The sequence below is a fragment of the Penicillium diatomitis genome (assembly GCF_028827545.1).
Source record: "Penicillium diatomitis strain IBT 30728 chromosome Unknown utg000011l_segment0_segment0, whole genome shotgun sequence".
Classification (NCBI taxonomy): domain Eukaryota; kingdom Fungi; phylum Ascomycota; class Eurotiomycetes; order Eurotiales; family Aspergillaceae; genus Penicillium; species Penicillium diatomitis.
The window spans coordinates 1,002,493-1,019,454 of NW_026623183.1; the positions used below are offsets into that span (position 1 = coordinate 1,002,493).

The 16,962-nt window shown below is 48.6% G+C and overlaps 7 protein-coding genes across 7 annotated transcripts; 3 read left to right on the forward strand and 4 right to left on the reverse strand.

Moving 5' to 3' along the window:
* Positions 1-12: 12 nt before the first annotated feature.
* N7539_008010 (Acetyl-coenzyme A synthetase) lies at positions 13-700 on the forward strand (the record flags this gene model as incomplete). Its single annotated transcript, XM_056937611.1, is given in 3 exon segments — positions 13-182; positions 243-435; positions 455-700. 3 exon segments carry the CDS (start codon positions 13-15, stop codon positions 698-700), a joined length of 609 nt encoding a protein of 202 aa, XP_056787476.1.
* An 800-nt stretch (positions 701-1,500) lies between these two features.
* Positions 1,501-2,469, reverse strand: N7539_008011 (sulfotransferase family protein; the record flags this gene model as incomplete). The annotated part of the gene is made up of 2 exons (XM_056937612.1): positions 1,501-2,205; positions 2,281-2,469. The coding sequence occupies 2 exons, from the start codon at positions 2,467-2,469 to the stop codon at positions 1,501-1,503; spliced, it is 894 nt and encodes a 297-aa protein (XP_056787477.1).
* Positions 2,470-3,890: 1,421 nt separating this feature from the next.
* On the reverse strand, positions 3,891-4,738 carry N7539_008012 (uncharacterized protein; the record flags this gene model as incomplete). The annotated part of the gene is made up of 2 exons (XM_056937613.1): positions 3,891-4,398; positions 4,452-4,738. 2 exons carry the CDS (start codon positions 4,736-4,738, stop codon positions 3,891-3,893), a joined length of 795 nt encoding a protein of 264 aa, XP_056787478.1.
* Positions 4,739-5,646: 908 nt separating this feature from the next.
* N7539_008013 (cytochrome P450) lies at positions 5,647-7,300 on the forward strand (the record flags this gene model as incomplete). Its single annotated transcript, XM_056937614.1, has 3 exons — positions 5,647-6,224; positions 6,277-6,661; positions 6,716-7,300. 3 exons carry the CDS (start codon positions 5,647-5,649, stop codon positions 7,298-7,300), a joined length of 1,548 nt encoding a protein of 515 aa, XP_056787479.1.
* A 1,537-nt stretch (positions 7,301-8,837) lies between these two features.
* On the reverse strand, positions 8,838-9,735 carry N7539_008014 (uncharacterized protein; the record flags this gene model as incomplete). Its single annotated transcript, XM_056937615.1, has 3 exons — positions 8,838-9,107; positions 9,168-9,438; positions 9,488-9,735. 3 exons carry the CDS (start codon positions 9,733-9,735, stop codon positions 8,838-8,840), a joined length of 789 nt encoding a protein of 262 aa, XP_056787480.1.
* Positions 9,736-11,243: 1,508 nt separating this feature from the next.
* N7539_008015 (DUF3632 domain-containing protein) lies at positions 11,244-12,186 on the reverse strand (the record flags this gene model as incomplete). The annotated part of the gene is made up of 2 exons (XM_056937616.1): positions 11,244-11,734; positions 11,790-12,186. 2 exons carry the CDS (start codon positions 12,184-12,186, stop codon positions 11,244-11,246), a joined length of 888 nt encoding a protein of 295 aa, XP_056787481.1.
* Positions 12,187-13,459: 1,273 nt separating this feature from the next.
* N7539_008016 (putative extracellular guanyl-specific ribonuclease) lies at positions 13,460-13,942 on the forward strand (the record flags this gene model as incomplete). Its single annotated transcript, XM_056937617.1, has 2 exons — positions 13,460-13,763; positions 13,821-13,942. 2 exons carry the CDS (start codon positions 13,460-13,462, stop codon positions 13,940-13,942), a joined length of 426 nt encoding a protein of 141 aa, XP_056787482.1.
* Positions 13,943-16,962: the final 3,020 nt, after the last annotated feature.

Here is a 16,962-nt window from a genome sequence, read left to right on the forward strand (position 1 = left end):
TTCAGCTCGAAGATGGATGAAATAGTACAAGACAACTTCATCCAACAGGAACATCTCCCCATTGCATTCTTCACGCCCCAAACTGAACCTATGCCGCTGGTGCGTTTTCAAGCCAATGTGAAAACACGAGGAATCGGGTTGTGCGTTGCATACAGCCACCGCGCGTTGGACAGCACGGGTGTGTCGATCGTCCTCAAGATCCTGGCAGGATATTGCAAAAGCTCAAATTAACAACTTGAAAGTCTGTCCACTGGCGAAAGTGTCGAGGCTTCTATTCGGCAGCACATCAGAAGCTTAGCAACAGTTGAGCCAGTGCCGCTAGGGTGGAGACTATTCTTACTTTCTTTGGACGCAGATCCGGCCTTAGACCCCTCACAAGAGGCGGTTGGTCGCCGATTCAATCTTAATATCAGGAAGATCGCGCTACTAAAACAAGTCTGCAATCCCGAGCTAGTTGATGGGAGCTATGTTGGCCCTGGCAAAACTTATTACTGCGTCGAACGATGTGGTCTCGGCGTTGGTCGGGGTCTGTGGTAACAAAGCGCGCCACGAGATTATACCGGAATGTGGCTCGGCGCCTAGGGTGATCATTGCGGCAAACGTGCGGAGACTATGCCAATTGCCACTAAACTATATCGGAAATGTACTTTTGACAGCCGAGGCTATAGGTCCAATCACGCGTGATCTATCTGACTATTAATCCCAGATGGTCTTAGAGACCTGCGCCTACAGGATCTCGAGTAGATATGTGGCTTTGCCCTGGCATTACGAGAACGAATTAGTTCAATCTCGGAGGACTACTTGCGCGGTATCCTGCGCACAATCTCGTAAGCCTCTAGTTTCTTCTCCATTTATCCCGCCTATGGTAAAAGCATTATTATTGCTAATCTGCGATGGATGGAATTTTACCTGGATTTTGGACCCTTGGGGAAAGTTGAACGCTACGAAATTCCAGAGACTAAAGTTAAAGGCGTGTGTTGGTTACTGCCGTTGCGTGATCTGAAGAGCGGGTCGGAATCAGAACCATCTGAGCTTCCAGTTGTCCTTGAGCGCGGCGCTATGGAACGTTTGCAGCAGGATAAAGTATTCAGATGGGCTACCTCGTACTAAAGTTTGTGCGGCTTCTGAATTTTCGAGCAGAGAGGATTGATGCTATTGCGGAGGCGGTGCTATTGAATGAAATCGGTTCGACGCCTATAGCGTTCTCTATTACCGGTCTTTCGTGCAAGATGGACCTTCTCATTTGGTACTCACGTAATTGTCTAATTGCTTTCTGCGGCATCTTGATGGATTGATCGACAGCTACTCTCACAGAGAATACTGACCTGAGTAATCCAGTAGAAGAAATCAAGCGATGAAAGGAACGCCAAATGGCTTGTCAGAGAAATCGAGGCCTCTAGAATGAATCAAAAATAAATACAATGTCCAAGATCCGTCAAACACCGAGGTATAAGGCTCCGAAAAAAGAAAAATTGTGAAAACAGTGCGCCTGCGCGTGTTTTACTCGATTGCGATCGTCGCAAATAGCAAGAGGATCGCGAAGGAGACAACGAGGATCCACAAGAGGATTCCCAGAACCATCGCAACCCGTTTGTAGTACCGCAGGTAACCAGCCTCGTTGCCGTGTGGGAAAGGGTTCGGCCGTTGTCTTCCAAGGAACCCGCAAAGGGGTGCCCATCCATCTTGGCACTTGAAGACGAGCAGTCTCTCACGAGGTACAATACGCTTCACCCAAGCACCATGAGCATGGTACAATTCTTCTGATGGCTCCGGCCGAATGCCGAATCGCTTTGCTGAAAGGTCCATCCAGCTACGGTAGAGGTCATTGGCGGCCACGACACCGGGGACCCAGTATCCAACCCAGCGCCAGCAGTCCGATCGCAGATCGATACCAAACCCGCGCCACGAGCGTAGCCAAACAGCGGCGGACGTGCGCTCAGTCAAGATGACCTTGGCATCAGGATACATCTCGAGAAGGTCGGGCAGACACGCGCTTCCTGGGACTTCCAGAGTGACCTCGCAGCCTTGTAACAGCTTGGCAAGTTTGATGCGGCGCAAGGTCGTGTCCTTTGTGTTCATGATAGCGGCACTTTGTCGCAGATTGTCGAATTGGCAAAGAGGCTCTGCGAGGTGAAAGCAAGGGCCATAGCCTAGTTCTTCAAGTGCCTTTTTCATGCTGATCGTGCCGGTTCGGGGTAATCCGGCCTAAAAGGGTTATCCAAGATGTGAGTGATACTGAAGTTTGTTTGAAAATCATGCAAGATGAGAAACGATACGTACCACGATGACCTTGATGGTTCCTTTCTCGTGTGCGTCCCAGGAAGTCTGGAGACGGCTATCCGCTTTGGGGTCCGGACTGGTGATGGTGATGCCAGATCGAAGGACAAGGCCCAACGTTTGGATTCCAAGCTTACAGTAGAGCCAAGAGTTGTTCTTGTGCATATCCAGCTGAAGCTTTGTGGTTTCCATTGTGAAGGAACCTTGTGCTTCACGTTGATGTGGAGGAGATTCTGGCGCGGAGTGAAGTGATCGACTGACCAGAAGAATGGTTGAACGTGCGGTATAAGTAGGCCGTGGGTTGGGATGGCCTGTGATTGAGGATCATGTGTATCGCGGCCCCGCCCCCATCGACTCACCAGGCACAATGACAATCATCGCCAATGACACGGTTGCTGCTCAGACAGTATCCTCACTGTCCCTGGCGCATCTGAGGCAAGCCCCACTCTGGGTCGGGTCAGGGAACCTAAAATCTATACCGGGACAGGGGGCCAGTGGCAACCTTATCGAGGCAAGCAAGTGCTACTGAGAGAGCCGCAGCCATTGGATTCCAGCTTTGTTTCAAGTCCGAGGATGTCCAAATTGATTCTTTTCTTGTTCCCTTTGCGTTTCTCCAATTCTCTGATTTTAGCCCCATTGTTAACGCGCCTGTCTGCGACCTTGTGGCCACGAGAAGAGACCCACTGTGGGAACAAGCACTTGCAATTGCTTATTTTACATTTCGAAGGAACCGCGTTTTGGGTCGGTCTAAAGACTTGGTGTCGACGTTTCAGATTCTCAAAGGAACAAGTGCTAACTTCAAACGTCTCTGGGGCCAAATTTAATCAGTCAAACATTATACTGCTTCACCACGTACCCGTCAGCTACACCCGAACGGCAGACCACCGATCAACGAAAATCTCCGCGGACACCCCAACAGTTTTCTATTTTCGGATCTTAGAATATGGTGGCAAGTGGTATCCTACTGAGCCCGGTCAGGTTGGCTTCTGTTCTCAATCAAACAGTGTTTGGGGGCAGACTGAATTTGGGGGCTCTGTAAATCGCCCGCCGATAGATATGCATCCTAACAATACTGTGGCAATCACTTCAAAGCCAGTTGCTGAGGTTCAATATGGCTGTATCTGACTCGGAGGTTTCAGTATGATGGACCCTGTCTGGTGATTCGATTTGCATTTCGAGATCGGATATAGCATGTCTTCGCTCGTGGAAGGCAAACAGTCCTGATGCACTCAGCACCTGTTCGACTCCGTCAAAAGTGAGCATTTGATACGAGGCAAAGCCCTGACATGATAATCTCCTATTTCATACCTATGCGCGGCCGCAACGGGTCTAAATGCACGTAGCTTTTACGATCAGGCAGGAATTGACTCTTTCATTGTTTGAATATCAACCTGACCTTTGTCTATGTAGTGTCCTACCGAAGGTACATCCATATCGGTCTTGTGACCCTACATGTCGCAGGAGTGGAGGAAATCTCAGATCGATCTAGGAAATGACATAGGTTGTATAACGCCGCGGTCAAAAACGACGAATAGATACATGCACGTCAGAAGAAACCTTCAAATACCAAGGCGCTCTATCACCAGCCCTGGGGGTGATCTAAAAGATATCACTCAGGTCTCCTCATCCTTGAGCGAATTCGCGCTCCCTGCCGTCAAAATCACCACCTTTCTTGCAGTCAATGCGACTGCAGTTGAGGACAGCGTGACCATGTATTCCATAACGATGACCATGAGAAAATGCAGCCAGATAGAATTTCCGTCTTTGGACATGGGATTAAGCACTGTGTTTGCGTCTGAGAAGACAGACCCAGCCGAGTAGACCAGTCGCACGCTCAAGAAAGGTACACACAGTAACGCGCACACCACTGCTGCCCGTTCAGTCCGGTAAAACTTGACCCGGACTTTGAGCATCGTGAAGAGCGCGAGAACAATAACACCGACAAATATGGCGATGAAGATGACTATCCCGGCGCGCATCAGCCGGAGGTCTTGCTCTTGCCGATTCTGGCTGGTATATAGATCTCGTCCGCCGTAGGCAGTCATCACTGTTGCCGCTATAACAATCATTTGTAGCGGTAAAAAAGCCCACACGGGCAGACCTTTATACACGGGAGCATTGCTGCAAAATCCTTTAGCACAGAAGCAATGAAATAGAGAAGCATGTTCACTTACGCTCGAATCAAAAGTCCTATGAGGAGGCATAAGACAGGTGCGAGGCCGATCGTGTCGAGAAGAGTAGCTGTCGCCTGGAGACCCGTATCTCTAGAGCTCATTGCTGCTAGACCAACACCCGCTGCGGCGATTCTCAAGCCGGCGATCATAATGAGCGGAATAACAATGGGGCGCCATGTGTAAGGATGCTTGGTTCCGTGAAGGAGAACGATAAACACTATGGCAGGAATGATGGGGGCGTAGAACGCCAGCTCGATGAGGTAGATTGCCCCTGAAAGGTCAAACATGATGAATTCCAGACAGATATGTGGAAGGAAGAAGAGGAAAGACGAAGCAATCTCGAACCAGCCGAGTAGGAAGTTTGATACTCAGAGATAAATGGGCAAGCCGGCAGAAATGTATACCGCGAAAGTAGTTGATGTTTGCCACTCGAATCCAAGTGTGGTCAGTGAACGCTTTTGTTGAGATTCGGAAGCCTTCCAAGAGGTTTATAGTATTCGTCTTGTATAAGTGAACATACTGACTTGAGCCTTCGTATCAGATCGTGGCTTCTCAATGGCCCCCATCCCATGGCCCCCACGTGCCGCTCTGCGGCATTCGTAGAGAGACAGAGAGAAAGAGAGAGAGGTCGCCACACGCGATAAGTAGAAGCAAACCAACTCTTCCGTGCATTCACCAAAGATAGTCTATTTTCAGTGATCTTCAAGATCTCGAGTTTCACCTTGCACAAAGGTCAAAGAGGTGATGTGTTGGTTTCTCTCTGCTTTACAGGTCGTCCATTCAAAGTGCAGGCATGGCGCACGATTTGGTACCCACCTCAGACGTATTTGCGCCACCTAGTCAGACAATAAACCGCCAGCAGGCACGGTCGCTCACGGAATGATCTCCAGGGGCCAGTTTCAGATGGTGCGGCAACGCAAATCATACTCCAAGCCTCGAATTTAGCCCCCCCGGGGCCGTCGAGCCAACATAGTCTGACCATGTGGAAAACTCGCCACAATATCACATTGACCCCTCACGAAGAAATCTATAAGAGCCCAAGAGATGTGAGGACGATTAATCCCCCAACAAGGCCAGATTTCAGCTTTTAACAGTATGTTTGATGTCGAATACCTCGCCTACCTCGCTATATCGTCACCTCTTCAGTTTTGCATCCACTCTGATAGTGACGACGCTTCCAAAGTTGAACGCAGCTATGCTCGCTCTACTAGTTCCGATCGCTCTCGCGAGCTACTTTGTCGTGAGACTGTATCGACAGCGCAGCATGTTCAAAAATCTTCCTGGGCCGCCCCATCACGCTATCTGGGGACACTTCTTGGTTATGCGGGACATCGCAGGCAGTCTACCCGCTGATGCCACCCCCCAGCTATTCGCGCACTTGATGCGTGAGAAGTACGGGCTTGGAGACTTCTTCTATCTTGATCTGTGGCCGTTGGCTCCGCCACAGCTTGTGATCGCTCATCCGACACTGGCCACTCAAATCGTCCACAAAATGAATCTTCCCAAGGAGTCAGCCGTGATGCAGAAGTGGACTGGGCCTATCTTGGGGGAGAAGTCCATGGTTTCGGCAAACGGACACGATTGGTTCCTGGCACGCAAATCATTTACGCCGGGTTTCCAACCGCGCAAGCTGCTACAACACGTTCCGAACATTGTTGAAGAAGCGCTCATGTTTGCAAATGTTCTGCGAGAGCATGCCAACAAGGGCGACATTTTTAAAATGGAAGATATCAGTGCCAGAATGATCTTCAACATCTCCACGTGGGTCATACTGTAAGTAACTACCGGTTGGTATTACTTCATTCAAAACACTGACCGTATGCAGGGGCATCAAGTGCAACGCACAGAGGGACGACGATGAGTTTCTTGAGCTCTTCCGCAAACAAGCCGCTATGGCCCCTCAAGATTTCTGGTCCCGGTACCTGTATGATATCAACCCGCGCAGATACTATCGAAAGTGGAGCAACGGGCGTGCACTCGATCGTTTTGTCGGTCGCCTCGTTGATCAACGCGGAGTCACAAGCTCAGCTAGTGCTTTGGGCGAAAAAGCCCAGCAATTTGCCCTTGACGACGCTATCATCTGTAGCCGCACACTGAGCAAGACAATGAGCCCTACTTCGTCCATTGACAAGGACACTCGTGAGATGCTCATTGCGTCAGTCAAGACTCTGATCTTTGCTGGGCACGACACATCAGCGAGCACGCTTTGTGTAAGTCGACCGCAACGCCAGCTCCTTGCGATCCTAGTACTGACCAGAACTTAGTATACATACGCTGCATTGAGCAAGCACCCTGAAGTTCTTCAACGCCTTCGGGCGGAGCATGATTCCGTGTTTGGTACCAACCCGTCAGACGCAGCCGATCATCTCCGACGTGATCCCAATCTGGTGAATAATCTGCCCTACACATTGGCTGTGATCAAAGAGGCTCTCCGCCTGTGGCCCCCGACAGGTGTCAGTCTCCGTCATGGGGAGCCAGGACAGGTTCTACAGGTCGATGGAAAAGACTGGCCAACGTATCCATTTGCTGTCCTCGTCAACAATTGCGCCACCATGCGTCGCGAGGATCTCTTTAAAGATGCTGAAAAGTTCTACCCGGAACGTCATCTTATCACCGATGTGGAAGATCCGTACTTTGTTCCCCGTGATGCGTGGAGGCCATTCGAAAAGGGCCCTCGCATGTGCCTTGGTCAGACATTGGCATTGATACAACTTAAGATTGCCTTGGTGATGACTTTGAGAACTTTTGGCTTTGAAATTGTCTATGAAGATGGTACTTTCATGTACCAGGTCTTGGATGTGACAGCTAAACCGTCGTTAGGGTTGCCGACTCGGGTCACGTTGAGGTGATTAATTACTCGGTACCCCGATGGTTCATCCGGCTTTGTTTGAATATTTGCTCTTCCTTTTTGCTTATCCGAGTTAGCGAGATAAGGTATTTATATCGCGGTGTTCGTGGAAATTCGTTACAATTGAAAACTTCTGCTTTGTGACTCTTCACCCGAAGTCCGCCGCCGTCCTGGGATCACGTTCTGTTTCCAATGAGATGATAGAATTTATGAGAGTTACGGAATTAAAAGTAAGTATTTATTCGCATGTTACAGGTGCCTACCGTGCCAGGCCCATCTACCAGGGCTAATGCTAGTACCCATAGCGGCTTCAAGGTACTAAGGCCTAACTACCAGTATACAGTCCATACCCGCTCAGTGCCCACTAGTTGGTTAGTCACTGTAATTTATGTATGGAACGGACATGGTAATCGGTAGCTGGTGGGAAACCGCAAGGGTGATAAAGTAGGTGTATTGACATCCATTCTATCGGTTTCCATCCGGATACGAATTCAATTTGGAGCACTCAATGCCCGCCCACTTGGGGTAATTATAGCTGTTCGTAGGTAAAGACTTAGACCAACAGGATGGGGAGGGGGGGACGGTTGCCCAAGGATACAAGTATTCAGTTCTGTTCAGAAGGACGGACGTAGTAGGTAGGCAAGTGGTGTGCTTGCTAGATTTACTGGAATATGTCCAGGCTGGGCTTCCGCCCGGGGCGGTTATGGGGCAATTGATACGGTGATTATTGAACATGAATGAACACATGGCCTAGGTCGGTCACTGGATGTATACCATATGAGGTTGGCTCTTCGAGTGGCCCCCAGTGACGTTACCACTGCTGGGCATGGGAGGAGTGGGGGTAACTTGGGGGCGTCTCCCTGCATCCGCCCTGAACGATTGGATCAAGGTTCATATTAATACAGTGTCTACAGTAGACACTAGACAGTAGAATTAGTGGAGATATATCGCCCAACTTATGTACTCATCGCGTCGGCCCTCCTGGCAGTTTATAATTAGATCGTAATGTGACCATTGGGATCAAGTCACAGACAAAGAAAAAGCAAACTGGCTGAAAATAATCGAATTAAATCAAACTATACGGCTATCTTGGAGAGTTCTATCTGGGGAAAAAGTTTTCCACCTGTCCAATACCGGTTTCATCCTCTAAAGTGCCGGACGCTGATATCGCTCATGGTGGCCTACCCAGGTAGGTTTGCTGAATACTATCACTTAGACCGCAGATCCGCATAACCCTCGGCCCGGCTCCGCCTGCAGCAACGCAAACTGTCGGGCACATCATGTAGAAGGCTCCAGTTCGATGTTGAATTCAGGCATTCTCTTCAATTCTAAGAAGATGACTACCGAAGAATGGCGTTGTCCAATAAATGATAATGTTCTGATGCGTGCGTCGATCTCGAAAGCTATACATTAGGGAAATATCCGCTCTGGTCAAAACGTTGAGAATGGTTGGCACCAACGAAGTATTTAGAACTCCATAAGAGTTCGCTTACACTAGGTGACATTGACGAATAGTGATACAGTCGTTTCAAAGGCCTTTAAATCCAAGCTTCGGCACGTCTCTTTTGAGAGTCCGAGGAATGAGCCTCTTCTCGATCGTTCACGAGATGTGCTGCGCCCTGTGTCTGACAACCTGCGAGAATGTAAACCACGGTGACAATAATTTCGGGCAGAAAGCTCAGGACCACACGGATGGTGAGCGATCCCGTGATTGGGTTCAATGAGCGTTTCTGCGTGCATAGAGCTACCAGACTGTAGAACACCCTCACGCCGATGAACACCAGGGAGAAGGCGATAGCACTCAACAGCTGAAGGCCGCAAAATTAGTGATTCAGGATATATCTCCTCAAGGGGGGTACGAAACTCACGATTGTTCCTGCTTTTGCTAGCTGGGAGGTTCTCCCGCGAGGGGCGAGGAAAGACAGTCCGGTCCAACCAACTAGGACTCCCCAAGCGACGACTAAGATTGAGATTCCCGCTTTGACAATATTCTCGGCCTTGTCATTTGGCGCCTGGTGTTGTTGAAGTTTCACGGATCCGGCGGCCGTGAGAGCCACGCCTGCGACTACAAGCATGTGGTAAGCGAGGACGGCGACCCATTCCAGCTTTTGATCAATGTGTTGAATTCGATACTCTCGCCTGATGAAACGATTAGATCGGAGCTCTGACATGTGAACGGTGTACTTACGCCTCGTGTAATAGACCCGCTGTAGCTAGAAGAAGAGGAGAAAGACCAACACTTGAAATGGTGTTGGCGGCGATGCTCGAGTGGTCCTTGACTGCTAGCGCTCCGCCGACGATCCGGATCGTACAGAACAAAAACAGGAAGAGCCATCCCAAGAGGCCAAAGCGACCGTGTCGGACCAGCAGATATAACACCGGGATCGCGAACACTGCGTAGATTGCACAGGTAGCGACAGAGATGGAGTCGGTCATTGTGAGCAGAAATTGCCACTGTTGAGAAACGGTTTTCTGTGACAGCGTGGCTCTTCTCGCTAGACGAACAGAGCTCCCTAGGCCAGGGAGCGGGCGATAGATAAGGCGAGGATGACTTTGGGGGCCATTCATCCGTGCTGTCCATTTTGGGCATCTCCTTGGGTGATCTGCGCAGGCGCTCCGCCACTTGACGGCAGCGGGCCATGATCGACCGTCAACGAAACCAATGAGGACGACCCTTGGGTGTTGGTGGAAGCAAGACAAGCACCAGGCTGAAACCTCACCAGATCCACCGCGTCTCCTCCAAGCATTCCATTCCTGTCATCAGCGAGAGGGGCAGCCCGTCCATTTGCCTGATCTGTCTGACACGTTGACATTCCAAGGTCCACAGGGGCTTAGGTCCCGCCTCTGGCCCCGAAGTATGTACGCGAAACTGCGCGCGTGCTTGGATCCGACGTATGTGGCAGCGGTTGTTATAGCAAAAAAGAAGTGTATGCACATAGACTTCAGCGCAGCAGTACTCGTATAGACGTATGTAGATCAGTGGGATACTTTGTAGATACTGTCCACTTCTTTCAGGCACGGTCGGCCCCGCCCCCACACAACCACACAAAGCTGCCGCACGGGAAGTCCGCTATGACTCAATTTCAGCGAGTTTTCTCAGTCCCTTCATCGAAGTGACACAGAGATGGGGGGCCAGAGAACTTCTAGATGAGTGGGACAGACAATCGCGACTCAGGCTCACTTTCACTGAGAGATAGATAACGCTAGGAGGGGGTGGCTAGGTGAGTATCGCGAAATCTGAGTCGACATTCAACATTGTGGCCGGGGGTGTAACCGGTAGACTGGTTGACCTCCATGACGCCGGCGAAAATATGTCTTTGGATTTCCGCGTGTCCATACACCCCACCCACTGATGTCAAGGGTTCCGGGCCACTTGACTCGGGAAATAGCATCGCAGATTGCACGGTGCCTAGGTACTGAGCTGTTGGTAGCTAGGTGAGAATTTCCAAGTTTGCTCACAATCCACACCTACACCTCGTGGATGTACCAGACACATGTAGTGCCACACGTTAAAGAATGCCCATATTCAATCAAACATGGCACGTGAGTTTCTGACACAGAAACCTCTTTTGTAAGGTTGGTAGGTACCTTTTGAGATGCCGAAGTCTGTGTCCACAAGGCGCGCCAGTCACCTGCATCACTCGAAAGTCCAAAGCCTACTAACTTGAGCCAGCTCAGGACAGCTACTCCAATGTTGGGCACCGAGGGGGCAGTTTAGAAGCAGCAGAGCACGGGTGTGATCGGAAGAGAAGCCCTCTTACTGACAATAGTTGTAGGCCGAAGAGGACTAGGCGTTGGAGGTACCTATGCATGGAGAACACACTATGGAGACTGAGGAGGCGTTCAGCAGGATCGTGGCGATGAGAAAATTAAATGATCGTGGTTTGAGACCTAATATACATCAGATGTGGATCTCGCGCGAACCCGTCCGATTGAAACGTCCGCTAATCTCCATTGATCGCCCGAGTGCTCTTTATGAGTTTTTCCAATGCATGCCTAATCAGCTTGGCCATCCGCGGATCTTGACATGCCTCCTGGGCCTCTTTCAGCGCATTTTCCCAGATTGCCCATCGCTCCCTCGAGTACCCAGTCCACTCCTTCTCACTGTAGCGTTTGCCCGGTCCGGCACCGGCCTGCTTGGGATATTGGCGGTTGTTGACCACATTGGCCCAAAGCCGGTCGGCTGCGAAAACGAACCATTGACATGCAGCCTCCATGGCTGCTGTGTTGTTCAGGGTGGCTGGTGAAGATTCATTCTCCAGTGCCATTGAGATTGCCCAGACCGCACGGAGAGATTCATCCAAGGGCAAAAACCGGGCCTCTTCCCCGGGGGAAGGGTAGCCAACTGGAGCCGCCTGGGTCAGCTGAGCGAGGAAAGCGTTCAATTTGACCCAACGATCGCGCTGTTCTGGACCCAGTGCGGAATCACAGGGATCTGTGTGTGTCAGCACTTTGCGTGCCAAGCCAAGTCTTTCGGGTACACTACTCACTCTTATGAGCACCACCAAATTCGTACCATGTCTCCAGCTCTGTGTAGCCGAAAGATGGCATGTCAGTCCACAGGATTCTCCCCTGAACCTTGAGGGGCTCCTTTGTGGATGAGTCGATGGCCTGTTGTTGTTGCAGATGAGTGGTGAATTCGACGAGCTTGGTGTGGTCTGATGGGTCGAGGCGCTGGGCGAGCTCTAAGACTGCGAGGGAGATGTTGTAATCAGGCAGCCCGACTCCGTTGTGCTTGGTTGGCCCATGGAGGGCCAATGCCTCCATGGTTTTGTCAACCATCTTTTGGACTGCATCTTGCACTGTTGTCTCATCCTTGACCACGGCATCGAGCAGCTTGAACTCGTCAGAGTTCTCGATCTGACGGATAAAGTTCTGATTCGCCATCTTGGGCTTGGATGTTGAGTAGAGTAGTAAGAAAAGTGGTGTAAATAAGGAGGACGTTCGTTTTCAGCGTGCGGGCGGACAAGGATGAATTATATCGAGTGCAGGTGGTCACAGCGCGGGCTACTACCTAGGAAGCCCACTGCAGCTGACAGCATGACGCGATGCAGCTGAGGTGGGGGTGCTGGATTCGGCCCCCGCCCCAGGTACCGGGACGAGTCGCCACAGCCCCATGTGCATGATGGATGGAATGGGGCCACAATGCCAAGGGAAATCACTCACCAAACCGAGAATAGTTTGCTACCATCTAAGGTACCCCGGTGTTCGTTACTCCAGCCACTGCTAGGGTTGACAGATCGGGACCACAGGGGCGGGGCGAAGGAGAAATCACACGGGAGAGGGTCCAAATTGTCGCCTCTCTAGGTAGTACCAGTAGTGTCGAGTCGTCGATCATGTCGTTAGCCCCAACGCCAATAAAAAACGTGAAACATGAAACATGAAACACGACGTCTGCTATGGATGGGAAAGCTACCAAAACCCCGGAGATCGAGCTTGTATGATGTCATCGGCCATGAGAGCCCAGTTGTCGATCCTCCGATCTAAAATACACCGCCTAAAGCAGAACAAATAGAAACTGCAGGGAGTTTCCATAAGGCTCCAAGAGTCGACGGGACGGCCCCAACTCTGATCGACGGCCCGTTTGCCTCTCGCCCCACCTAACAAGCTTCCACCCGTAGGGCAAGGCATGAAAAATAGCGAGTCATGGGCCCTCTGTTGATGTCCCTGGCCCTTAACGAGTGATTGTCCGGGGCCGTTTCAGAAGCTCTGACACCAGCCAAGAATAGCAGCACAATCTAAGCTCTTGCAGATAGTTGACGCGGGCACCGGATGGAATCACCTGGGGCCGTTTCGGATTTGGCCTCGATAACCCCTATGTTATGTCTAAACTGGCGACTTGAATAAGTGGCCCTTTGGGGCCGAGCGCCACGATGGTCCATAGAGATCATCAAGTTTGACTGCATCTCACTCAGCTTGACGCTCACTAAAGGTGGGATGTTGTCGAAGCTTTATACTGCTCGTAAATGGGGTCGAAATAGAACCCGCGCAGAGCATCTCATCCTTCAAGATAAAAAGGCGCGAGATTTCCCCCCAAACCTGAACCATTCATCAATAGCATTCGACCACAATCCATCAGAAACAGTCTCAAGACAAACAGTCTTCAGCTTCAGCTTCAAGCCTACATCGCAAAATCTTCCTACTCTCAAAACCCTTTAACATGTTCTTCAGCACCAAGTCTATTGTCCTCTACGGACTGATCGCCCTGACTTCGGCTTCTCCCGTGGCGGAGTTCAGTAAGCGTGCAAAGCTCGGTGACTTCCTGTGCCCCGATGGCACCCTTATTGAGGAGAAAGACGTCCGAGAGGCATACCACGAGTGCCGCAGGGTGGATGATCGTACCTACGGCTCATACCCCAAGTACTTTGGCAACCAGGCCGGCACCGGCAAGGTTTTCAGCAACATCCCCGACGGTACCGACTTGCGAGAGTTCCCTATTGTCATTGGCGGAACATACAATGGTGGTAAGTCCCCGATAGTCGGTTTCGATTGAAAGGAAACGTAATTGACGAATCTGCTAGGCCAACCTGGCGCTTACCGTGTCGTGACCGACTACAAGGATAACCGTGGTGATTTCCGCGGAGTGATGCAGCACACTGGCGCCACTGTGGGGGGTGCCTACTCGGCTTGCACGAAGCAGTGATGGATTGGCCTCTACTATGCTGATATTTGTTCTTGCTGAATAACGCTCCATCTTGCCTGATACTTTTGTTTTTGTTCAATGTTTTGAATGACTGTCTGATTGAGTACCAATCCTTCAATTGAGTTTTACTGCCCACCTAGTATGTCGATGCAAGTGGCGAATCGAGCAAATCGCATTCTATCTTGAAATACCTAAGTATAAGCCTTTTCAAACTATATTAAGGTGCTTGCAATTCTGAAGGACCACGTTCTATTGACGAACTCAGGGAATCCGAATGGAAGACGTTGAGTACCCATTCGCAATATAGGATCTAGCGTCGAAGTATATCACAGCTTAAGCTTGTTCTCCAGGCATGCTTCAAGTTGGAACCTTGGTAGAATCAATAAATGCCTACCTAGGTACGTAGTGATTTGATGTGCCAGCAGAGCCCGAGAACACGCTGAAGGTCACGCTACCGTCAGTGATAAGAAGTGGTCATAGCCAGGTGGTAGGGGCAACTGGAACTTCAATTCATCTTTATTTTGAGATTGGGCTAGCCAAGAAATTTGTCTAGGTACATGTTTCAATCCCTTTTTCAGAGGGAAATTGGGCGCTTTAGTATCAAGGTCTGTTCGCCTATCATGGAAAGTATAGCGACTCGCTGAATGTCTTTGCCCGGCCGCAGAAATTATACGTGATGTCCACTCTGCCGCCAGGACGTTCAGATGGAAATCTCAAGAAACGTAATGCCTCAACCCTCCGGGCTGCTGTAATTTGCCCCCTATGTTTCATTCCATCATGGGCCTGAGACCCGCTCTCTTCAATGTCGATGACCCGCTCAATAATCCTGGTACTGGAAGGGCTATCCTAAACAGCCTCCTGAATTAGGTTGTCGCGCAAGATCTGAACAGCTTCACGGCGGATCAGCGGCTCCCGACACTTGGTACCTATCACGTACAGCATAGGAAGTGTTGAATGCTACTGGGAGAACGTAGCAGACCCAAAAGAGGGGAGAAAGGAATGGTGAGATTGTATCTGGTGAGAGGTGCCTATCTAAGCTACGAAGGTGGTGTGCGTGGGCGTGTACCACGCTGGTGAGACGCGCTAAACCACTAAGCTATCTCAACACCCCCCTGGACCTCGATCTACTAATCTTACTCAAAACATGAAAAACATGAAAAGTAATTATATAAATATGTTAATAACGCCTTAATATAGCTTTTTAAGCTCAAAAATGTGTTTAAACCCTTAGAATTAAGCTCGCTATAAAGGCTATTAAAAAGCCGTTAAATAGCTATTGAATTAGAGCTTTTTTATGCCTAAAAGGTATAGAAACCTCTCGAATTAGACTCGCTATAACGGCTTAGTAAAGCTATCTACGGCCTACTCTATAGTAGAGATTTTAACGAATTTATATATCCCCCTAGAGACCTAGTCTCTAATATAATAGTATTTAACGTTAATATACTTCGTTCGTTAGTATAAATTATAGCTTTTAGTAAGGTAAATAGCGTCTTAGTTATCCTTATAGATTATAGTAGGGAGTTATAAAAGGGACTCTATATTAAGTTTCTTAAGGAAAAGCTATAGCTATAATACCTCTTATATAGCTAAAGATATAGCTATATACTTACTTTCTATAGAGGAAAGAGTAATATATATTATAGAGGGGAATGCTTAAGGTAGTCTGATCTCACCAGATAGGTCGAGTCATAGAGGAACCAAACCATAACCACTAGCACGCACGTCCAGAGATCTCCTAGCCCGACCGTATAATACCTATCCGTAGGATATCCGAAGGTAAAGAGGAAGATCAAAAAGAGTATATTATTATAATACAAAAGAATCCGACTATAAAGACTATACTAAACTCCCTTAAAGCCGTTTAATCCGATAGTTATATTATATCCTTCGTATCCGTATAGTTATCCGTATCTTTATAGTTATTAAGTTAATTAACTCCCTCTCCTTATATCTAAATAGCCTCTCCTAACCGTAAGGCTACTATTAGGTATATATACCTTAATAGACTATCTACTCTATATATATATAACCGGATTCCCTACTATATACCACCCCCTAGAAATTTACCGTCCCTTAGTAAATTTTCTATATCCTTCGAGGATTTTACTAGCTATTCTAAGAGTCTTATAAAGGTTTATTAGTCTATATAAACTACGGCGTTACTAATAGTCCTTTCTCTTTCCGTAGAAAATAGGAATATATACTAAACTACGCCTATTCTTCTTATACTATTATCTAGAAATACCGAAGATAGGCCTATCTTATCCGATCGCGCTACTCTTAAATTAATCGGTACGCGCGCTACTAATCCCGACCGAATAGAATATCTAACTTATTAATAATAGTAGACGAGTCCTATCTTTCGCGACTATAACTCCTAGGTAGTATAGCTACGATAACCTACGTATAGAAGAAGGAAGGTAAAGTAACTGTGTCCTATATAACGAAGAAAACTAAAACGAAGGGGAAAAAGGAAAGGAAGAAATAAGGAAGGTAAAGTACTACCTTAAATACCTATCGTAGGCGGGGCTATAGTAAGGTAGCAGAATCCTTATAGAAAGTCCTAGATAGAAGGTTCCTCTATAGAAGTAAACCGAAAGGTAAATAATCCTTAGGCTCTAGCGTATATACACGCGTAAGACTTCTATTAATAATAAGTAGGTAAATATCTAATCTTATAAACGTAAATATTAATTATATAATCTCCTCCTTAACTCCCTAAGTCTATATCTATTAACTAGCTAACTAACCTACTAGTTAATACTAACTCGCTAGTCGGCTAACTAATTAGTTAGTAAACTTACTAGTTTATAGTAACTAACTAGTTAACTTATCTAACTAACTCTATACTCTAAGTCTATTTACGAACTAGTTAACCGACTAGCTAGTTAACTATTAACTTATTATCTTTAGGGTTAGGGCTTTTAGGGTTAGGGCTTTTAGGGTTTAGGGTTTAGGGTTTAGGGTTAGGGTTTAGGGTTAGGGTTTTTAGGGTTTAGGGTTTAGGGTTTAGGGTT